Source organism: Bos javanicus, chromosome 1 (assembly GCF_032452875.1).
Source record: "Bos javanicus breed banteng chromosome 1, ARS-OSU_banteng_1.0, whole genome shotgun sequence".
Taxonomy (NCBI): domain Eukaryota; kingdom Metazoa; phylum Chordata; class Mammalia; order Artiodactyla; family Bovidae; genus Bos; species Bos javanicus.
This window is the reverse complement of record NC_083868.1, coordinates 149,022,987-149,047,461: the sequence shown is the minus strand read 5'-3', so window position 1 is coordinate 149,047,461 and position 24,475 is coordinate 149,022,987. Positions and strand designations below refer to the sequence as shown.

At 42.3% G+C, this 24,475-nt stretch overlaps 1 protein-coding gene across 2 annotated transcripts in view; it reads left to right on the top strand.

Annotated features, from left to right (window-relative positions):
* The window catches only part of HLCS (holocarboxylase synthetase), a 214,403-nt gene that overhangs the window by 71,495 nt on the left and 118,433 nt on the right, over positions 1 to 24,475 (top strand). For both annotated transcript variants that reach the window (XM_061424628.1, XM_061424624.1), the window contains exon 6: positions 11,201 to 11,472. In XM_061424628.1, the coding sequence (XP_061280612.1) occupies positions 11,201 to 11,472 (272 nt within the window). The remainder of the gene's footprint in view (positions 1 to 11,200; positions 11,473 to 24,475) is intronic.

Sequence of the window (24,475 nt, the reverse complement as noted above, 5' to 3'; positions counted from 1 at the left end):
GTCTATTAGAACTTGATTTCTTTTTATGCTTGAATAATACATGTACATGCACTGGGGTATTTTATATATATATATGTGTGTGTGTGTGTGTGTATACACACACACACAGGAGTATTTTTTATATATATATGCTGCTGCTGCTTAGTCGCTTCAGTCGTGTCCGACTCTGTGTGACCCCATAGACGGCAGCCCACCAGGCTCCCTCGTCCCTGGGATTCTCCAGGCAAGAACATGGAGTGGGTTGCCATTTCCTTCTCCAATGCATGAAAGTGAAAAGTGAAAGTGAAGTCACTCAGTCATGTCTGACTCTTAGCAGCCCCATGGACTGCAGCCCACCAGGCTCCTCCGTCCATGGGATTTTCCAGGCAAGAGTACTGGAGTGGGGTGCCATCGCCTTCTCCAATATATGTATGTGTGTGCGTGTGTACATATATACATAAAATACTCCAGTGTGTGTGCATATATATATTCCAGTGTGTCTGTATATATATGCACACGACTAGAGTATTTTATGTATATATGTACACATACACATACTGAAGTATTTTATTTATATATATATATATACACACACACACACTGAAGTATTTATATATATTATATATATATACACACACTAGAATATTTATATATATGTATTTTGTGTATATATACACACACTGGAATATTTATATATATGTATTTTGTGTATATATACACACACTGGAATATTTATATGTACACATACATGCAGTGGAGTATTTTATGTATATATGTACACACACTGGAGTATTTTATGTATATATATATATATATATATATATATACACACTGGAGTATTTACATATATATATATATATACACACACACACTGGAATATTTGCACACATGATTGCAAAGAGTTGGACACAACTGAGCGACTGAACTGAACTGAAGTGGAGTATTTTATGTATATATGTACACACACACACACTGGAGCATTTACATGTATATGTATCACAGCACTGGAATATATATATATATATATATGCACACATGCATGCTGTGGAGTATTTTATGTATATATGCACACACACCACATTTTGTTTAACCATCTGTCCATCTTTTGACTGATGTGCGTTGTTTCTACCTTTTGACCATCGTGAACAATGTTGCTCTGAACATCGGTGTTGCTGAGGTATGTGTTTGAGGAAGCTTCTGCTTCCCACTCTTTTGAGTATATACTCGGAGATGGCTGGCTTATATGTTGATACTGTTTAACGTTTTGAGGAACTGCCAAACTGGACCCATTGTATTTGAGAATCAGCATTGCCAGAAGCACTCTGATGAATTATTACTTGGGGACCTAACTGGAAAGAAGCATCATCAGGGGTCCCACAGGAGATCTTGCTGGCTTGGTTCCAGATTTCATGCTGGGGCTGAGGTGGATGGTCTCAGTCCCAGATGCTTAGAAGTAGAAGAGGTGGCAGCCAAGAGTCCAGCTGGAGAGTGTGTCCCCACATAATGAGGGTTGTGCTCCTGGGCCAGGAGCACGTGTGGGAAAGTGTGTCCATTTCTTTCAGAGATGTTTCGTGTATCGGATCATTTTGGCCCTTGGGTGTCTGTGGGTGACAGTTACCTGGATGCTTGTGGGGACAGACTGCTTTCAGGAGCGAGTCACTGAAGCTACAAGCCCCTGCAGGCCCATTTATTCTGGGGGTGAGAGTGTTGGATCAGTGACTGAGCATATTTGGGGGTGCAGGAAGGCGGGGGCCTTGGGCATCCAATCAGGAGAGCAGTGCCTTCCAAGGAAGAATCCGACTGCCATCAGACTGCAGTGGGTCAGTTGCAGTTGAGACAGCAGAAGGGTCTTCACGGGGGACCAGTCACCTAAGGAGGAACACACTCGTCTCAGACCCTGCCTGAGGCTTTGCTCTGCTTGGTTCTGGTGTCAGAATAAAAGTTTACCCTGAAGGCTGCCACATGAACAATCCTTGCTTTAAATGAGATCAGGACCAAAAACAGTCTTGCTTTTTCAAGAGTGTCTTTTTTTTTTTTTTTTGCCATGCTTTGAGGCTTGTGGGATCTTAGTTCCCTGACCAGGGATAGAGTTCATGCCTCCTGCAGTGGAAGCACGAAGCCCTAACCACTGGACCACCAGGGAATTTCCAGGAGTGTCGTCTTTTGATTGTAAAAATCTTCTATGCTGTGTGCCTTCATCACTTATGTGAAGACACTGACTGAATGTGAAATTGTCTGGGAATATTTTGTTTGTAAAATACCAGTAGTAAGAATTTTTAAAAATAAATTCTTCTACTCCTGTGTACTCTGATGTTTGAGAATGGAAACATCCTTTAAAAAAACTTGTATTCTGTGTCTTTGTAGATTCATTTTTTCTGATTTACCCACTCATAAATTTATAATGTTGCCTAGCAACTTACAATGTTATGGCTGAAGCGCAACTAATCTGATTATTTACAGTGGGGCAAATGTGTCTCCTAGATTGAAAACCTTTAAAGGTTAAGATCAATTATTTAGTGTTTCTTGGGAAAAGGAACACAGAACGCAGAGATGGTAATAAGTATTTTGAATCCAATGCTGAGTTAGAGGGATGGCTGTTTCACCCACTGAGTCTTGCTAGGTGGATAAAATTTAGCAGATAAGACAAGGGAGGGGGTGGAATGGCTGTAACATACCTGGACATAGCATACTGGACATCTCTGATCTTAGTTGTACCCCATGTATCAGATGTTACAATATGTTAACTATGGAATAGTCACTTACGTGTATTTTCACTAAATGTTAATTTAAGCATTTCGTCAGAACTAGAGACAATGGTGTTCTTTTTGGACATTAATGGATACAGAGTCTTGTGGATTTTAGTTGCTGTTTAGTGTTGCCTAAGGATGTTGCTGGGTGTGGCCGATATTCAAGGAAATGTACTTATTTGTGTGTAGGATTTGATATACATACATGCTGGAGTAACTGTCATTGAAGATGAACATTTCCAGAATCCCACAAAATTCTCTTGTTCTGTTTCTCATTCGGTTCTCGTCTACTCTCCCATCCCCATGCTCATCCTTGGGCAATCACTCATCTGCTTTCTATCATTATCAATTAGATTGGTCCTTTCCAGTACTTCACATAAGTTGAATCACACAATACATACTCTTTTGTCTTTTTTAATTTTAATTTTAATCAGACTTATGTTTTTGAGATTCATCCATTTTGTTGCCTGTCTGAGTAGGTCATTATTGCTGAGTAGTGTTCCAATGTATGGATCTGCTGTGACTTATTTATCTGTTTTCCTGTTAGTGGACATTGGGTTGTTTGCATTTTTTTTCTTGCTATTATGAGTAAAGGTTCTATGGCCATTCACATACAGGTCTTTGCGTTGATGTGTGTTTTCATTTCTCTTGGTTAATTTCCTAGGAATTGAATTTCTGGATCGTATGGCATGTGTATGTTTAATTTGATAAACTGCCAAATTGCATTCCAAAATTGTTGTACCATTTTATTTTCCCATCAGTAATGTATGAGAGTTTCAGTTACTTCACATCTTCGCCAACACTAGATACTGTCAGAACTAAGAAATTTAACCATTCTAATGGGTGTGTAGAGGTATCCCATGGTTTTACTTTGTATTTCCCTGGTGATAAACAATGCCGAGCACTTTTAATGTGCTTTTTGGCTGTCTGATATTTTCTTTTGGGTAATGTCTTTTCAAATCTTTTTGCTGCTGTTCTAAGTTGAATTGTTTTCTTCTAATTATGTTTAAGAGTGCTTTTGGAGGGCTTTCCTGGTGTCTCAGTGATAAAGAATCTACATGCCAATGCAGGAGACACAGGTTTGATCCCTGATCTGGGAAGATGCCACATGCCGAGGAGCAGGTACGCCCATGCGCCTCTAGTACTACGCCTGTGCTCTAGAGCCTGGGAGCCACAGCTGCTGAGCCCACATGCCCCAGAGCCCGTGCTCCAGCAGAGAAGCCGCCACAGTGAGGGGCTGAGCAGCGCAACTAGAGTAGCCCCCACTCGACACAGCCAAAAATAAATAAAATCATTTTTTTAAGTGTTTCTTTTTGTTGTTGTTGTTGTTGTTTTGCATTCTGGATACAAGTCCTTTGTCAGATATGTGTATTAAGAATAGTTACTCTCAGTTTATTGTCTTCTCATTTTTCTTAACATTAATCCTTGAATGGCAGCAGTTCTTAGGGTTCTTAATTTTTATAAAGTCTAGTTCTTTTTTTCTTTGGGAGTTCATACTCCTTTCTTTCATAGAAAAGATTTATTAATATCAAGCTGGTTTCAGAAAAGGCAGAGGAACCAGAGATCAAATTGCCAACATCCGCTGGATCGTGGAAAAAGCAAGAGAGTTCCAGAAAAACATCGATTTCTGCTTTATTGACTATGCCAAAGCCTTTGACTGTGTGGATCACAATCAACTGTGGAAAATTCTTCAAGAGATGGGAATACCAGACCACCTGATCTGCCTCTTGAGAAATCTGTATACAGGTCAGGAAGCAACAGTTAGAACTGGACATGGAACAACAGACTGGTTCCATATAGGAAAAGGAGTATGTCAGGGCTGTATATTGTCACCCTGTTTATTTAACTTATATGCAGAGTACATCATGAGAAATGCTGGACTGGAAGAAACACAAGCTGGAATCAAGATTGCCAGGAGAAATCTCAATAACCTCAGATATGCAGATGACACCACCCTTATGGCAGAAAGTGAAGAGGAACTCAAAAGCCTCTTGATGAAAGTGAAAGTGGAGAGTGAAAAAGTTGGCTTAAAGCTCAACATTCAGAAAACGAAGATCATGGCATCCGGTCCCACCATTTCATGGGAAATAGATGGAGAAACAGTGGAAACAGTGTCAGACTTTATTTTTCTGGGCTCCAAAATCACTACAGATGGTGACTGCAGCCATGAAATTTAAAAGATGCTTACTCCTTGGAAGGAAAGTTATGACCAACCTAGATAGCATATTCAAGGGCAGAGACATTACTTTGCCAACAAAGGTTCGTCTAGTCAAGGCTATGGTTTTTCCTGTGGTCATGTATGGATGTGAGAGTTGGACTGTGAAGAAGGCTGAGCGCCAAAGAATTGATGCTTTTGAACTGTGGTGTTGGAGAAGACTCTTGAGAGTCCCTTGGACTGCAAGGAGATCCAACCAGTCCATTCTGAAGGAGATCAGCCCTGGGATTTCTTTGGAAGGAATGATGCAAAAGCTGAAACTCCAGTACTTTGGCCACCTCATGCAAAGAGTTGACTCATTGGAAAAGACTCTGATGCTGGGAGGGATGGGGGCAGGAGGAGAAGGGGACGACAGAGGATGAGATGGCTGGATGGCATCGCTGACTCAATGGACGTGAGTCTGAGTGAACTCCAGGAGTTGGTGATGGACAGGGAGGCCTGGCGTGCTGTGATTCATGGGGTCGCAAAGAGTCGGACACGACTGAGCAACTGATCTGATCTGATCTGATTCTAAGATCAGAAAATTTCCTCCTCTATTTTATTCGTTTTATAGCATTACATTTATTTACATATAGGTTATATGTATATATATATATGTATATATATGTGTGTGTGTGTGTGTGTGTGTGTATATATATATAGCTTACATATAGGTCTATGATTCATTTCAAGTTAATTTTAGTATACCTGTAAGGATTAAATTTTGGTGGTTTTCTTTTTTTCTTTGCATATGTTCCCTTGTTTTAGTACCATGTATTGAAAAGATGATTCTTTTCAGGTGAATTACCTTGTTGAAAATCAATTGAACATACGTGTGTGGCCCTATTTCTGGACTTCATTCTGTTTTTAGTAATGTATGTCTATCTGTACGGAGAAGGCAATGGCACCCCACTCCAGTACTCTTGCCTGGAAAATCCCATGGATGGAGGACCTCGGAAAGCTGCAGTCCATGGGGTCGCTGAGAGTCGGACACGACTGAGTGACTTCATTTTCACTTTTCACTTTTCACTTTCATGCATTGGAGAAAGAAATAGCAACCCACTCCAGTGTTCTTGCCTGGAGAATCCCAGGGACGGGGGACCCTGGTGGGCTGCCGTCTGTGGGGTCGCACAAAGTTGGACACGACTGAAGTGACTTAGCAGCAGCAGTCTATCTGTAAGCCAATACAGTGGGGTTCCCTGGTGATTCAGTGGTAAAGAAGCCACCTATGATCCCTGGTCGGGAATTCTCCCTGGAGAAGGAAATGGCAACCCATTCCAGTGTTCTTGCCTGGCAAATCTCATGGATAGAAGAGCCCGATATGGTCCATGGGGTCACAAGAGTTGGACATGACTTAGTGACTAAACCACCACTACCACCACCAAGCCAATACCATACTGTCTTGATTACTGTAGCTTTATAATGTCTTGAAGTCAGATAATGGAAATCTTCTTTTTTCTTCCCCAAATTGTTTTGGTCATTCTAGGCCTATTCTTTTTCTGTTTAAGTTTTAGAAATAGCTTATCAATGTCTACAAAAGAAAGCTTGTTAAGACTTTGATGGGAATTGCATCAAATCTGTAGATCAAATTGGAGAAGCATTGATGTCTTAATAATATTGAATGTTCTAATCCATGAACATAGTATATCTCTTCAGTTATTTAGGACTTCTTTAAGTTTTCAGTGTTTCATAGTTTGCAGTGTACAGGTCTGGCACATATTTTAATTTATTCCTAAATGTTTCACATCTATTGATGCCATTGAAAATGATGTTTAAATAAAATTTAGGCTTCAGATATTCATGGCTAGAAATAAACCCAGTTTTTATATTGACCTTGTATTTTGCAACCTTGCTGAAAACGAAGTTACTAGTTCTAGTACTTTTTGGGGGGGATTCCTTGGGGTTTTCATATTGTGTGCGACATGTCCCAGTAGGAAACAGGCACATTCACCTTCCTTGAGAATAGCTAGTGTTTTCCCAGTGCTGTGGTGAATTCAAAGGGGCCAGCATTTATGTGACTATAAAACGTTGTTTTTGGTTCCACTTAAATTGTATTTAATTAGCCTGAAATCTTAGAGAAAAGTAAATACTAAATTCTTGAAGTTCAAATGTTAAAAAAATAACATTAATTAGAAGGTTTTTATGAATTTCATTGGGGTAGAATTTGATAGCAGTTGTTTTATTTTCAACAGAACTAATTTAACAATTTCACATTTCTTTTTGATGCATATTATATCCATTTCAAGGCTATCTCTTATCATTGCCTTTTCTGGGTTTTCCCTCTTGGATATACCTATTTATGTCTATTACTTGTGGGACTTTATTTTGGTATGGAATTTAATGTGCATTTATACAATGAATGCTTATTAAGCATGCAATATCCACTTGGTACCAGGTGCCATGGATACAGTTGGGAGCAAGACAGAAACACACATTTGTTGTCTTTATGGAGCTTATGTTCTATTCTAGCAAAACAGTGGGACATTGAGTAAATAGTTGTACGAACTATGGTATTACAGTTTGAAAAGTGCTATAAAGTCATTAAGTTTATGAAGGATAGTCCTAACCTAGACAGGCTGTGGGTCAGTCTTCCTGAAAGTGGTGACATTTTTGCACTCTCTGGTAGTTTGTGTTTAAAAATTCAGGTAGATTTGAGGGGTAGAGGATTGTTACTACTACTCATGTCTGACCATTTGCCTTGATATATATGATCCAAACTTTTTTCTTCAACAGCATTTCTATTCTCTCTTAGTGGTCATTGGTAGAGTTAAGCCAAGATTCGTTAATTAATTCCTTTTCCTTATATGTGTTAGCAGCTACTTCTGCAGCTCTTAAGTCATCATTGTAACATATGTCCTTTTATAGCATATAGCAGGTGGAATTTCTTCAAACAGGTAGTAACTTTGATATTTCTTGTGGCCAGAATTGTATCTCTTGTCCAGGGACAATAGGGGTGGGGGAGGGGGGAGCCTAAATACTACCCTTGTGTACTTAGTTTTACTCGATGGCTACAAGTTGCATTTGACTATAGTGAATATAAAAATTTAGGAGAATTATAGATGGTATATAGGTATATTTCTTAAGAGGTTCCTCACCTCATTTTGTATCTTTTTAGATTCTCTTTTTTCTGAGTAACTTACTTTGCCCTGATTAAGTCCTGAAAGATTATATGAAAGAAGTATAAGATTAAAAATAAAAACCTCCTGTACCTTGCCTACTCAAATTTTAATTTCTTTTGCATATTTGTACGTCTCTATGTGTTGCTTTCAAAAACAGTTTATTAGATGAATGATGCGTAGATGGCCAATTGGATAATTTGCTCCAGAAGTGGTTCCCTGCTTTCTTCCTGTTCTGAAAGTTCTACCTGGTGCTGGCTGTTTCTTTTTGGTTTGACTTTCATTGACTTTGAATAGAGAGGAATCACATTACCTACACCTGTTGAGTAACTGTTTACCTCCCTGCTTGAATTAATGAAAACCAAGTTAGTTAAGAAGTGTTTATTTTTCAGATTACTTTACATCTCTCTCTCTCTCTGTGTGCGCGTGATTTAACCTATCCACTGACGTATCTTTAGCTTGTGCGGTGCCCTTATAACATCCAGCTGTTGAATGTGTTCAAGCAAATTCAGATGTGTTTTCACACACACACTTGAAGATTCTTGTGCTATAAAATGTCTTGCCCTCTGGATTTCTTCTGATCACTTCCTTCTGAAGCCATTTAACTTCTTCCTCTAGCCTCTGTGTTTTCTGCAAAGGGGAACTGAGTTTTAAAGGTTCATCAAGTGAATTTAGTTAAATGAAATTTCATCTTTGAAGGTGTTTCTCTTAGGCATGCAGAGCTCTGGGACAGACCCCGGGTGCTAACAGAAGGCCTCCTCTTAGGAAGTGCCTGGCATTTGTGTGAAGAGGGCCCAGGAGTTCAGATCAGTGCTTCCTGTAGCAGATTTTAATATGTTTTGTGCTAGCCCCTTGGGATGCTGACTTCCCCACCTGAATCCCCTGATGCTGCACCCCAGGGGGAGGCCCCAGGTCTCCCAGGGTCCAAGAGGAAGTTGCAGCTTCTTGGGAGGTAGGATAGAGAGTTCGGTACTAGGTTAGGTTGTAAGTACTGGACTTCTGTCTTCCCCTGCATGGACTGCATTTGGAGTAAAGCGAAAGCATCTTGGGTACCCCATTCCTTTCACTGTTAGTGACCTGTCAGTGGCTGGTGGTGGTCAGCTTGTCTACGAGACGAGGTGGAGGTCCTGCAGAGGCCGAGAGGGAATGCTCTAGTATCTTAGTACTTTGTCTCCTGTGACTTTTCACCTAGGCTTTATTTTCCCAGATAATGAATTTCTTTGAGGGGTGGAAGTATAAGGTTAAAAACTTTCTGTAAAATGCATAGAGGCCTCAGTTCAGTTCAGTCGCTCAGTTGTGTCCGACTCTTTGCGACCCCATGAATCGCAGCACGCCAGGCCTCCCTGTCTATCACCAACTCCCAGAGTTCACTCGGACTCACGTCCATTGAGTCAGCGATGCCATCCAGCCATCTCATCCTCTGTCGTCCCCTTCTCCTCCTGCCCCCAATCCCTCCCAGCATCAGAGACTTTTCCAATGAGTCAACTCTTTGCATGAGGTGGCCAAAGTCCTGGAGTTTCAGCTTTTGCATCATTCCTTCCAAAGAAATCCCAGGGCTGATCTCCTTCAGAATGGACTGGTTGGATCTCCTTGCAGTCCAAGGGACTCTCAAGAGTCTTCTCCAACACCACAGTTCAAAGGCATCAATTCTTCGGCGCTCAGCCTTCTTCACAGTCCAACTCTCACATCCATACATGACCACAGGAAAAACCATAGCCTTGACTAGACGAACCTTTGTTGGCAAAGTAATGTCTCTGCCCTTGAATATGCTATCTAGGTTGGTCATAACTTTCCTTCCAAGGAGTAAGTGTCTTTTAATTTCATGGCTGCAGTCACCATCTGCAGTGATTTTGGAGCCCCCCAAAATAAAGTCTGACACTGTTTCCACTGTTTCTCCATCTATTTCCCATGAAGTGATGGGACCGGATGCCATGATCTTCGTTTTCTGAATGTTGAGCTTTAGGCCAACTGTTTCACTCTCCACTTTCACTTTCATCAAGAGGCTTTTGAGTTCCTCTTCACTTTCTGCCATAAGGGTGGTGTCATCTGCATCTCTGAGGTTATTGAGATTTCTCCCAGCAATCTTGATTCCAGCTTGTGCTTCTTCCAGCTCAGCATTTGTCATGATGTACTCTGCATAGAAGTTAAATAAGCAGGTAACAATATACAGCCTTGACGTACTCCTTTTCCTATTTGGAACCAGTCTGTTGTTCCATGTCCAGCTCTAACTGTTGCTTCCTGACCTGCATACAGATTTCTCAAGAGGCAGGTCAGGTGGTCTGGTATCCCCATCTCTTGAAGAATTTTCCACAGTTGATTGTGATCCACACAGTCAAAGGCTTTGGCATAGTCAATAAAGCAGAAATCGATGTTTTTCTGGAACTCTCTTGCTTTTTCCACGATCCAGCGGATGTTGGCAATTTGATCTCTGGTTCCTCTGCCTTTTCTAAAATCAGCTTGAACATCAGGAAGTTCACGGTTCACGTATTGCTGAAGCCTGGCTTGGAGAATTTTGAGCATTACTTTACTAACGTGTGAGATGAGTGCAATTGTGCTGTAGTTTGAGCATTCTTTGGCATTGCGTTTCTTTGGGATTGGAATGAAAACTGAGGCCTCCATAGAGGCCTAGAGGATCACTCATGAACTCTAGAACTGGAAAGGAAGGACTTTTGAGAATGTAGGATCTAGTGTAGGATAGAAATGTGCCTATTTCCCTGGATCTTGCTTTCTGAACCAGTTCATATTTTTATAATATAGGTATACTTAGTGTTGTTGTTTAGTTGCTCAGTCATGTCTGATTCTTTTGTGACCCCACGGACTGCAGCCCGCCAGGCTCCTCTGTCCATGGAATTCTCCAGGCAAGAATACTGGAGTGGGTTGGCATTTCCTTCTCCAGGGGATCTTCCTCACCCAGGGATTGATTGAACCCAAATCTCTTGCACTGGCAGGCGGATTCTTTCCCACTGAGCCACCTGGAAGTCCATACTTAGTGTAGTCATTGTCTATTGTATGATAGTTTTTACGTTCAGAATATGTTAACCTAGCTTTTATTGGTCATGAATTAGAAAGTACTTCTCTTACCAAAGTGGCATTTTAAGGGAAAGCTACCATCATCTAATGTAATACCAAATTATGACCTTCCCACTTATTTCTTTATGGCACAGGAAATCCGGGATCCTCTTGTGCAGTGGCTGGGGAAACATGTGGATCCTGAAGGAGTAATAAGATCCAGCAAAGTCTCCCTGAAATTCATTTCATCCTACACATCTGAAATAGAAATCACCCCATCCGCCATACCCGTGGTGACTGACACAGAGTCCTGCTCATCAGAAAACTTTGACTTCGAGATTTACCGACAAAACCTGAAGACAAAGAAGCTTGGGAAAGTCATTCTGTTTGCCGAAGTGACGCCCACTACAATGAATCTTCTGGACGGGTAAGTCCTGGCCAGGCTGGTTTCTATATTTGCTTGGAGGACCCCAGGTATCTTGATGGTTCTCTCCAACCAGTGCTCAGGGAGAGGGAGGAAGATTTAGAGCAATAACCTAATGCTATGCTTAAAGCAATAGCTTATTCATAACTTAATCATGAAGATTAGAGCGATAACTCTTTAATATACCACTAGCAATACACCCGTGTGTAGATAGAGAAATTAAAATTCTTGGGTCAGAGATCTGTGTTTTAAAGAATGAGGGACTTCTGTGCCTTGTGTCTGTCTTCCTTTAATCTGACCGTTCATGTCTTTGGGAAAAAGAATATTATGAAAAAAAGGTGTTTGACAGGTGGCGCTATTGTTCATGTTGCCATTTTACTCTGTTGTAACCAGTGTTGAGATGTTATAACCAGTTTAAGATGTTTGCGGAGTTATTAGCATAGCAAATTTGAACATGTAAGCTGTGTTCGGTTGAAATAAACAGGAGCTTTGTACTTACCTGTTTTGGTATGTTGCTATTTTAAAGCACTCTCTAATCCCATTGGGATGTTGGAAATTCAGTCTCATTTCAAGTTTTCCTTCTTATTTCTTCTGTTTCGTGGACTTTGATTAAAGGTTAAACAATGGGAAACAGATGATAGGTTCATTTTAAACTCCAAATTAGTCTCTATTAATTAATACTTTTATGTTGAGATAGATAGTTTAAAAAGTAGGGTTATAGAGGGCATGAATAAGAAAAGCATCTTCCTTCAACATGGGACTAAAATTTGAGGAATGTTAAGACTGCAGAACCCCCCACCCCCTTCATGGTTTCTGGGCACTTTCACCTGTGGAACCGCATAATTAGGCAGATATGTAATTCAGCATATGGAACGTATGGAAATATTTTGGCTTTTCTTCTGAACAATAATTTCTGGAATTTGCTAGTATGTTGATATAAGGTGATGAGATAATTTTAGGATTTCGTGACTCTCATGCTCAGTCATGGAAACGGCAGTTTTAGTGTATGTACAGGATGTAGAAACAGCATTACTACAGGGGACCTAGCAGTGAGGAGACAAAGTCGAAAGGGGAATATGAGCAATGGCAATGAATAGGTCTTGTCTCCCGAGTTGTTTTGTATTGTTTTTTTTTCTTTCAGTGTTGCCATCGTCTCCTGCCTCCACTCCCCAATCCTTGGTGTTCCCATAGAGACAAAAAACCCTGTATTTGTATGGAGCGATTATTACTTGCTTGTACAAACTGTGATAATCTTTTGCTACTCTACTGTACACTATTATATCGAAAAGGTGACCCATTCTAATCATATCTGCCAAATAAAAAATCAGACAATATTTAACAAAAAATATTTGGGTGAAATTCAGATAGAAAAACATTGGCACTTCCAGACCATTTTTGTGGACAATAGTGAAGAGTATTTTGTATCGGGGCAATCTTGAAACATGGATATTATGGTTGCTGGGTTTGGGCAGTGGGCAGTGTGTTACCAAGAGGGCTTGTGGGTACCTTCCTAGGGTGGGTGCCAAGAGGTACCCCAAGCTTTTATATTCTCTCTCATTTTACCTGGTGAGCAAAGGAGAGTGTAAGTTGGGGCGGTCCACATACGGGCTCTTTCAGAAGTTGCTCATGGTGTGTTTGTTCATCTCCCAGGGCTAGAACATGACCACAGTTACCTCCAAGGATGACGAGGAAATAAATGTCATCTTTGTACTTGGCATCGATGCATCTACTGAAAATTAGGTTTCTGTTAACCAGGAGGAGAGGAGGGCAGATATTAGAGGGCAGTTAGAAGTCTTTCTAATTTCCGTTTGTACTTTCTGTTTGTCAGGCTGCTAAAAAATTAGCAGAAGGCCTTTAAGAAGTATAATACATCATGATGGCCCCATTGCTTGCAAAAGTTAAAATCATAGTTGGAAACAGTTATTTTCAGGTAACTCTGGTTTTATTTCGCTGCTTATTCAGTGTCGTTAGAGGTAACTTTCTTATGTTGTTATAAATCCAGGAGGATTTGGACCTTTTTCTTTGGACAGATTGTTGGAGGTTATGTGTGCTTCTTTGACCACAAGCCCAGCTTAAGCTGCTGTGACACTGAGGTAGCACTGGAAGCTTTCATTTGATCTCCTGTCAGGGGAGCAGACTGGTCTTGAAGCCGTGAACCACCACCACCATCACCTCCTGCCCCAGTTAAAGCTTGGCCAGTGGTTCTGTAGAAGGGAAGGAGCTCTGAAGACAAGGAGCAGCAGAGGGAAAGGCGGGAGTGGCTTGCTGATAACGTCAAGGTGTTTGATGGCCCTGAGGACTCGCCCTCCAGTAATAAAGAGCAAAAACCACAAGAGTGAGCGCTGTTTCCCGGATAGTCTGACATGGCAAGCCACCCAACCAAGTCTGGTTGGAAGAGGTTAATTTCACCCTGAATCCCCTACCCCAGGCTTTTTTTTTTTTTTGGTTAACATGTATTTGATGCTTTTGAACTGTGGTGTTAGAGAATATTCTTGAGAGTCCCTTGGACTGCAAGGAGATCCAACCAGTCCATTCTGAAGATCAGCCCTGGGATTTCTTTGGAAGAAATGATGCTAAAGCTGAAACTCCAGTACTTTGGCCACCTCATGCAAAGAGTTGACTCATTGGAAAAGACTCTGATGCTGGGAGGGATTGGGGGCAAGAGGAGAAGGGGATGACAGAGGATGAGATGACTGGATGGCATCACTGACTCGATGGACGTGAGTCTCGGTGAACTCCGGGAGTTGATGTTGGACAGGGAGGCCTGGCGTGCTGCGATTCATGGGGTCGCAAAGAGTTGGACACGACTGAGCGACTGATCTGATCTGATCTGATCTAACCACGAAATGCATTTTCTACCTGATGGTCAGGATAAGACAGGGTAAATTCTGACTTCGGTTCACTTAGACAATCTTTTTTTTCCCCCTGAGTTATTTTCTGGGAGCTTTTCTTGTGACCAGTTAGCTCAGCTGGTTGGGAAGAGTCCCACCAGGGCCATGGGTTTAGTCCTGCATCTGGACCAGGGAACCTTCACTGTGTTCCGTGGTCAGTCCTGTGGCTGCAGACCTGGGATGCCGTTTGAAGATGTGAGCTGCTGCTGGTGGTGGGGTCCCAGACAAGGGGGTGTGGATCGGCCAGTGCTCAGCCCTCCTCACTGCTGGACAAGTGCCTCCAGGTGCTGACTCTGACCTGGTTTGGTCCAGAGCGCTGCACATTTAGTGGAATCTCGTGATAAGCATTGATTGACCATCAGCCCTAGGGAAGGCAGGAAGGGGAAAACTAGACCTTGGAGCGCAGGCTTAGGGTAACTGAGCCATTATGGTAATTGTGCGGTTGTCTTTTATTTGACCCATAGTTCACTGATCAGAGATTGAAACAACTTAGGTGTGAAGCCAGTGTGTGGTGAGACAGATGAACTCATTCATACTGATTCTCTTTGCATCCTTGTATATATCCTGGATGAACTGGCCACACATGGACTGTTTTTTTTTTTTTATTTGTAAAGAATAATTTAGATTTCTTTGTTGTTGTTGCTGCTGCTGCTGCTGCTAAGTCGCTTCAGTAGTGTCCGACTCTGTGCGACCCCATAGACGGCAGCCCATTAGGCTCCTCTGTCCCTGGGATTCTCCAGGCAAGAATACTGGAGTGGGTTGCCATTTCCTTCTCCAATGCATGAAAGTAAAAGTGAAAGTGAAGTCGCTCAGTCGTGTCCGACTCTTCGCAACCCTATGGACTGCAGCCCACCAGGCTCCTCCGCCCATGGATAAGTAGGTTTATTTTCTTACCATTGTTGAAGTCCCTTGATTTTTCACGATTAAGTTGGCCTTCATCCTACGTGGAGTAAGCATTTATGGAGTGCTTGCTGTATGCTAGGCCCTGTGTTAGGCACTGGGGAGAGAAAGCGGGGAGTGTACTGCCCTAACCTCACAGTGCCCTGGAGGAAGTGGTTCCCAGGGCACACTCAGTTCATGCACACACGTCTGTGCACCTCTTCTTGGTTTGAGCCTGGGAGTTTGGACAGAGAGAAGTGGTCACAGCACATAACATTGCTCTGGGTGAGGAGCAGACTGATCAGTGAAGTTTTTGGAACAGTTTCTGTATCACGCGTAAAGCTCACTGTCTAGTAGAGAGAAACACTGGACCTGAAGGTTTCATCACCAGCTAGCTCTGTGACCTTGGCATTCTCACCCTCTTGGCCCTTGCTCACCTCGGTTCTGCAATCTGGGCATCAGCAGCACCCCAGCTCCTCTGAATGGAGTGATCCTGGAGTCAGAATCCTATACTCTACCCACCTTCCTGGCTCTCAGTAACCTCCAAGGCGTTTAGAGGGCCGAAATGGTTCTGTGAACTAGCTTCAGCGTCCTTTGAGGAAACCTTGTATGGGAGACGGTGGACTTTCTCCAAGCGGAGGGAAAGACAAGGAGAAACCTCAAGTCGCTACAACGTATTTGGGGGAAATCGCACAGGGGAGAAGAGCCAGCATCGTTTAAGAAAGATACTGTGTTTTGTGTCACAGTCTGGGGCCAGTCCCAGGTTTTCACCTCTTTGCATACGTGGCCCACAACCCCTAATATCTCCTTCCGCCTTCCGCATACGTGTCCCATCAGCCCTAGCATCTCCTTCCGCCTTCCGCATAATTGTCCCATCAGCCCTACCATCTCCTTCCGCCTTCCGCATACGTGTCGAGTCAGCCTCGTAACATCTCCTCCGCCCTTCACAGACGTGTCCAGTCAGCCCTAACATCTCCTTGCATCTTTCACATACGTGTCTTGTCAACCCCTCACATCTCCTTCCGCCCTTCGCATACGTGTCTAGTCAGCCCCTAACATCTCTTTCCGCTTTTCTTCTCTTCTGACTGTGCTCCCTTAACTCGCTCTACTGCGCACCCTCCTCCTCACAAGTGGAGGCCTGAGAGGACAGAAACTGGGCTGGAACTAATTTAATGGCTGAGTGACCTCACAGTAGAGAAACAGCCGGATCCTAATAGGGGTCTTTGTCTACATTTCCACCCTGGCTGGTAGCATGCCAGTCAAGAGTCAAGCTAGAGACACAGGTGGAAGCGATTAGACCTGTCATAAAGTTTGAAAAATTGATTCTGGAGGCGAAATGAATAGATTGAACTTGACAGTGTTGTCCTAAAGATTCTAAGGGAAAATTCTGTAGTTTAATTTGAAATCCCTTGATTATTCATTAGCTTTCCAGATGGCTTTTGTTGATGTTTTACATATTAATGCCTGTATTGTGTTATCGGTGTACTCTTAATGCGCACATAGGTAATGAGCAAGGGATAAATACGTTGGTAAGTGTCCCAAATTAATGTGATGTTAGCCTAATTGTGAAATAAAGGGTTTTTAAGAAGTTGATTGCTTTGAAATAAATTAGCGTGAGCTTTTTTATGGGCCAACTTGGTACTTTTAAAGTGAAAATTATTGGAGAATTTAAAGAGACCTTCATTTTAATGTTTACTTCTAAATTAAGGTTCACACATTCCAGCCTTTGACTCCGCTGGTCATGACTGAAGAGTTATTCTAGCCAGTTCTCTATCAAATGCTTTTGTTTTCTTGGTCTCAACTCAACACCTGAATAAGTTAGCCTTTCACATGCGAAACTCCTGGAATCAAATGATAAAATGATCTATTGTTTTCCAGAAATGTTTCCATATTAATTGTTAGTGTTTTGGGATGTTTAGTTTACATTTTTTAACTGATTTTATTTTTTTCAGTAGGGCAAACTTATGATGCTTGCCATTCTGTGATGATGACAGTGTTCTATTTAGATAGCATTTTCACTAGAACTGGGCCTTCTTTCTGCCTCTCTCTCTCCATGTTGAACAACGTTTAACAACCTGAAAGGTCCCCACATTTTACTGTATAGAAAAGCGAGACTGAAAGTGACCATCAAGCCGATACCTTGTTGAGTGATGAAACACTTCAGGGACAGTCTGCGGTGTTTGGAAGCTCTTTCCCTGGACCCTCCTCCAAACTCAAAGCACAGTCTTTTGCATGTTCTCAGTGGTGGGTGGCAGTCTTAATCTTTCGAGGGTATACCAGACTTTTTGGTAAACCTAGATCCTATGGTGAGCTTCCCTTGGTGGTTCAGATGGATTAAGAATCCACCTGCAATGTGGGAGATCAGGATTCGATCCCTGGGTTGGGAAGATTCCCCCGGAGGAGGGCATAGCAACCTACTCCAGTGTTCTTGCCTGGAGAATCCCCATGGACAGAGGAGCCTGGCTGTTTGCAGTCCACAGGGTCACAGACAGTTGGACTGAAGCACAGCGCAGCGCAGCACAGACCCTGTGTATTTCCAGAAACTGCCTAGGTTCCTGTGCTCACTCATTTCCCATGACTGAGGATCGAATATCTTGGTTGACCTAGGGGCTTAGAGCTTAATGTGGAATATTGCTGCCCTGGGTTGGAATTGCAGGTCCACCATTTGCCGCATGAGTAACCTCAGGCAAATCAGTAACCTTTCAAGCTTCCATTTCCTTGTCTATGTGAAGTAGCTGGTAATAGTCTCAGTTCTTTAACTTCTCTTTTCTTTCCCAGTTCAATCCCTCAGCTAATTTCTCTTCAGCACCAGCTGTGTGCAGGACTCCACACTAGGCTCAGAGACCCAGTGGGGAATACAGTAGATGTGGGACTTTCCTTCCAGGAGCCCCCATTCAGCTCCAGCATAGGGTGAGGGTGTATGTAAAATGTCTGCTAAGCTCTTAGTGCATAGCTCATGTTGTTGAATTCTCATTATTCCTTAAATTTTAGATATGATTCCTTTTTTGACCAATGCATTCTTCCGGTGGCGGTGCTGTGCGCATCAGTGAAGCAAATCATTGTCAGCTTGACTTGAGTTCTTGATGTGTGTTTCCTTGGGGTGGAGTTTTTATTGAAGATTTTGACAATTTTTTCTCATTGTACCAGAAGCACAATGGCTCCTCAGTGGTTACTGTTTTGCAAAAAATGTGTTGTTTGAGTTCAGCTTTTCTGGAAAGATGAGAAAACATAGTTGATTCTTTATGGTTCCCTTACAACATGTATAGCCAGTTCACGCTCTCGTTTTTAAATCGAACTTTCTCTTTATTTAAATCTTAATCCTTACGATTATTTGACTTAATTGACTCTTGTGACATATGAAAATGATAGTCAATTCAAAAGAGCCAAAACTTCAACAGTCTGAAGGTATTTATTAGTCCCATGGGTTTGCCTTGTGTATTATCTGTATCTTCCTCCAGACCTGTTGTGTCAATCAGAATGCATGGATTTGATACTGTTTCATTCTCTTGATTTTCCTCAAACATCTCAGATATGTGTTACTCTGCAGAATTGCTTGTTTTATACTGTCTTTGATTTAGTATGAATGTCTCTTATTGGTTATATTTAAACACTAATAAAGGACCACAGAAGATGGCACAAGGTAAAGCAAGGTTTGGGGCTGGAAAAGGCAATAAATGTGACAAAAGTTTTCTTTTTTTAATCTCAGTCCAGATTTTTTTGTATCCTTATAAACTATTTGCTTTGTATTGGGGTATAGCCGGCTAACAATATGTTGGTGTATGGGAGAAACCAATACTATATTGTAAATCGATTATCCCCCAATTAAAAATAAATAAATTTATTTCTTTAAAAAAAGCAAACTCCAATATAATATCACCTCCCTCCAGCCAGAATGGCCCTCCTCCAAAAATCCAGAAACAGTAAATGCTGTAGAGGGTGTGGAGACAAGGTTGGTTGGAACATAAATTGGTACAGCCACTATGGAGAACCGTATGGAGGTCCCTTAAAAATCTCAGTCCAGATTTACCTTAGGTAGAAAACCAAGAGTTTTGACTGTAGTTTAGAAGGGAGTTGAGCCTTCTGACGCGTGGGATGTTTTCTGCTATCGTTGTAAAGTGCAAAGGAGTTATTTGTTAGCAACAGGGCCATTTAGATGATGTTGGGGCATCCAGAGTGAGCTTGTACCCTGGGCCAGCATGGGATACTGACAGCAGAACAGGCAGTGGAGTTTCACTGGCTACTGGCCTGGGGCAAATTTCATGACTTCTCATTGTAAAAAAAATGGCTAAATGGTACTGATGCCCATTCAGGAGAGCCAGTCATGTCTCAGAGGTCAAAGGGAAGCATAAACAGCCTGTAGGACAGCTTCTGACATGGAACAGGTCAGCCAGCAAGTGCTGGTTTAAAACTCCTCTCTGCCTGTCAACTAAGATGAGCGCTTTCTCATATGGAGACGGCTGATGGCCACCTCTCTGGAAATAGCAAAAATGAAGATTGAGGATATGATCCGAGGTTCTAATGCAGCAAGAAACGTATGACAAGAAAATAGCATTTTAAAACCTTGATTATAGAGCAGTCTGGCTAGACCTTGAGGACATTATGCCAAGTGAGGGCAGTTAGACAGAGGAAGACAAGTACCGTCTGATATCGCTTGTGTGTGGAATCTTAAAAAAAGCCAGACTCATAAACACAGTAAAGAAGTGGTTATCAGGAGCTGGAGGATGGGGGTTTGTTTCTTAAGGATACAGATTTGCACTGAGTAGAGATCTTATGTGCAGTACAGTGGATGTAGACAACAATATTGCATTATAATCATCAGACTTGCAAGAGACCAGAATCCAATTATTCCAGCCACTAAAAAGAAATGATAATTAGGTCACATGATTGAACTGCTAATTATTGCTGCAGTGGCAAGGACATTACAGAATATAAATGTGGTGAATTAACATGTGCACCTTAATTTTACATCGTTTTATACCTCAAATATGTGATTAATTTAAAAACCTCTCTAAACACAGAAAACCCACAAAATTCAGTCTATGAATTAACATTAACTCCTGTGTGGAAAAGATTTTAAATATCATTAGAATTTAGTGTTCATGATAATTGCAGTGTGACCGCTTACCTGTGTGTATGTGATGAGAAGATGAAGGCTGAGCTCTGGGTTAAAAAACTCATCTTGGTAAAAATCGGTGAAAGCGTTGGATAATCAAGCAGATATTTTTCTTTTCCCCTTTTTAGCATCCCTATCCCCTTCTACCGTTTCTCCCCTGACTTGGCTTTGTGAAAAACTTAGAAAAACTTCTGTTTTTCTTTCAAATAAAACACTTACCTGTTCTGGAGGTGAGGGTTGATTTGCTTTCATCTGGCCCTTTAAAGTCTTCTGCACACTTACCATTTGGCCAGACGCCCTTGGAGCTCTGAAATACTCTCGTTTCTGCATCTTTGTTTTGGACAGAAGCATGTTCTGTTTCTGCATGAGGGGTATTCCATCACGTCGAGATCCCAAACACCACATTTTTTCTGCGTTGCACAAGGAGTCATTCATCATTTTCATTTTTTGTTTGGCTCTCCCACAAGAGTATTCAAATTAGCGAGAAGGAGAGTGATGAAGTCATTGCTTGGCAGGGAGGTATTTCCTTGAGATGTGAGAAGGGTAGAGAAGACAAGAGAAGGGGAAGGAGTTACGGTAAGGTCTGCACTCACCTCTTTTTCTAGAGGTCACCTGGATGCCAATGGGGTTTTCACCGTTAAAATTAGATCATGTGAGTACAGAGAACTTACTTCAAAATGTAAGTAATGGTGAACGGCATTGAATGGTGTTCAACAACCCTGGAAACTTGGGCTGAAACTTTGTGCCGTTTTGACGTACTATCTGTGTGACGTTGGGTAAAGCACTCAACGTCTCTGGGCCTCTGTAAAAGGGTAAGGTTGTAGTAGATACACAGCTTCATTTTCTTTCCTTTTCAAAGCCAAAAACCCCCTTTAAATGAAATATCCTGCTCTGCAGATGGGACTGGGAAGTCTTATTGGAGTCTAGGTTCCCAGTGCCTGGGTGTCAATGTGTGCAGCTTCTCAGTCAAGTCCGTGGCCGCATGCACTGTAGCCCACCAGGCTCCTCTGTCCCTGGGATTTCCCAGGCAAAAATACTGGGGTCGGTAGCCATTGCCTTCTCCAGGGGATCTTCTTAAACCAAGGATGTCTTCTGCATCTCCTGTGTTGGCAGGTGGATTCTCCACGGGTGTCAAGACCACTGGCCAAAACCTTTGCAATGATCACTCAGGCCCTGATGACTGGGGAGTAACTCTCCCACATCTTATATCTAAATGGCAGGCTGACTGGTTGGTCTCTTTATACCCAGCCTCATTCCAAAAGGATTTAAGGCAATGGAGACTTAAGTTCTTCTCTTTTGAGGTAAGTTCTTTCAGCCTTCTGCAGGAGATTGTGTAATCCAAGTGGATTACGCCATGTTTCTTTGGTTGTTTAGATACCACGTCAAAACCTCTGTGTATTTTTCATAACACTCAGCATCATTCAGCGTTTCCTGACTTCTCCAGACTAATAAACATGGTAACTGAGTAACTGTGGCTCCCTTCTGGAACCCAGAGAAACCTGGGTAGGTTTGGTGCCCTTGTTAAAATTAAGCAGCTTTTGTCCCTGGGGCTGATTATCCAGGTGGCTATTCAGATGTCTCCAATTAGTTGTTGTTCAGTCACTCAGTTGTGTCCAACTCTTTGCGGTCCCATGGACTTCAGCACCCTAGGCTTCCCTGTCCTTTACTGTCTCCTGGAGTTTGCTCGGAGTCATGTCCATTGAGTCAGTGATGCCATCCAACCATCTCATCCTCTGCTGCTCCCTTCTCCTCTTGCCCTCAATCTTTCCCAGCATCAGGGTCTTTTCCAGTGAGTCTGCTCTTTGTATCAGGTGGCCAAAGTACTGGAGTTTCAGCTTTAGCATTAGACCTTCCGATGAATATTCAGGGTTGATTTCCTTTAGGATGGACTGGCTTGATCTCCTTGCTGTCTAAGGGACTCTCAGAAGTCTTCTCCATTGCCACAATTCAAAAGCATCAATCCTTCAGTACTCAGCCTTCTTTATGGTCCAACTGTCACATCTGTACATGACTACTGGAAAAACCATAGCTTTGACTATATGTACTTTTGTTGGCAAAGTGTTGAATGGTATTTGAGAGGAAAAATCTCTGCTGGAATTGCTTCCATTTCAAACACCCAGACTCTAAGAAGGGATAATACCATGGAGTAGAGAGCTGTGGTGGGTGTTCCTCCATTCACAGAAGCCTTAGGAGTGGGCAGGGAGGCACAGTGGGTGGGAGGCAGTGGTGGAAATGGCAGAGGAGGAGCTTGGCAGGTTTGCAGTTGTCCCAGGTGAGGTCTTGTCTAACATTTCAGATTTTGAGATTTCATTAAAGCTTGTTTGGATCACAATATGGTGTAGAAACTGTCCTGAATAGGAGTGTGGGTCATGTTTGCTTGAACAATGGTGGGGAGTTTGAACTGGAGGATTTAAACAAGTTGTCGCTTTCTCCCTTCTTTCCTGGAGTTTCAAATTTGTAATCTTTAGTCTCCATCCTACTTCTGAAAAGATGCTATGGCACCTTCTCTTTTAAAAATTTTAACCAAAGGAAATGTCATTTGATTTTTGACGTCCTTTGTTACCTGCAGAGGTGATATGAGAAAGTTGGTTGCTGCCAACCAGTGTTGTGAGTCTAGAATGTGGAGCTCGTCTTACAGGAAATCGGTTTTGGTTTAGAAGGTCATTTAAAACGCTTCCTGTAGGTCTCGGTTCAGGTTTGGCTCCCTTCTGCTCCCTTGCCTTGCCTTCTCATCTCTTCTTTTTGGTGCTGTGTGTAAGTGCCTCCCAGTGTTCAGGGTCCTTAGAAGTCTTCTTGGAGTACTCCCTCTAGCTGGGTAGAGACAACTCATCCTTGTAAGATTATAAGATGATCTTTTCAGTTTCACTTTTTTCTGGCACTTGGAAAACTGCCATGAAACAGACCAACACTTTTCAGCATGGAGTTTTCATAATTGGGATAGGATGAACATTTGACGTCCCTGGTGGCTCAGCTAGTAAAGAATCCACCTGCAATGAGGGAGACCTGGGTTTGATCCCTGGGTTGGGAAGATCCCCTGGAGAAGGGAACGGCTACCATCTCCAGTATTCTGGCCTGAAGAACTCCGTGGACTATTCCATGGGGTCGAAAAGAGTCAGACATGACTGAGCAACTTTCACGTTCACGCCTGAAATCAGACCAAGAGTATGTCACAGAACTCTTTGATCTGAGAGATGTCTGAATTCTCCAGGCCAGAGTACTGGAGTGGGTAGCCATTCCTTTCTCCTGGGATCTTCCCAACCCAGGGATTGAACTTTGGTCTCCTGCATTGGCAGGTGGATTCTCTACCAGTTGAGCCCCAAGGGAAGCCCCAGAATACTGGAGTGGGTAGCCTATCCCTTCTCCAGAGGATTTTCTCAAACCAGGAATTGAACTGGAGTTTCCTGCATTGCAGGCAGATTCTTTACCAACTGAGCTATCAGGGAAGCCCCCGCTCCTTAGTTCTCAAACACCCTTTGCACTGTTTTGGGTGTGTCAGAGCACCTGATGGTGACCAGACTCCTTCCATTTGTTCAGTTAATGGATATGTGTTGGGTTCTTATAACTTGGGGTAGTTCATTCCAGTCATCTTAGCATAGTGCTGTCTTCCAGGATGGGTCTTTTAAAACCCATCTCATTTCAAAAAGGAAATCTGGCCATGGATCCAATTTCCCCCAAATGATAGTTAAGATATTTGTTAATTAGGTAAGATAGTTTAAGATATTTAAAGATAGTTAGTATGGCCCTTTTTAATCCCCATGCCATCTTTTCTCTAAGCATCTTCCTTAATAAACATTTCTTTATATCTCCATTGTTGTTCAGTCATTCAGTTGTGTCTGATTTTGTGACCCCATGGACTGCAGCACACCAGGCTTCCCCGTCCTTCACTATCTCCCAGAGCTTATTCAAGCTCATGTCCATTCAGTCGACGATTCCATCCAACCATCTCATCCTCTGTCATCTCCTTCTCCTCCCACCTTCAATCTTTCCCAGCATCAGGGTCTTTTCAAATGAGTCAGTTCTTCACATCAGGTGGCCAAAGTACTGGAGTTCAGCTTCAGCATCAGTCCCTCCAATGAATATTCATATCTGATTTCCTTTAGGATGGACTGGTTAGATCTCCTTG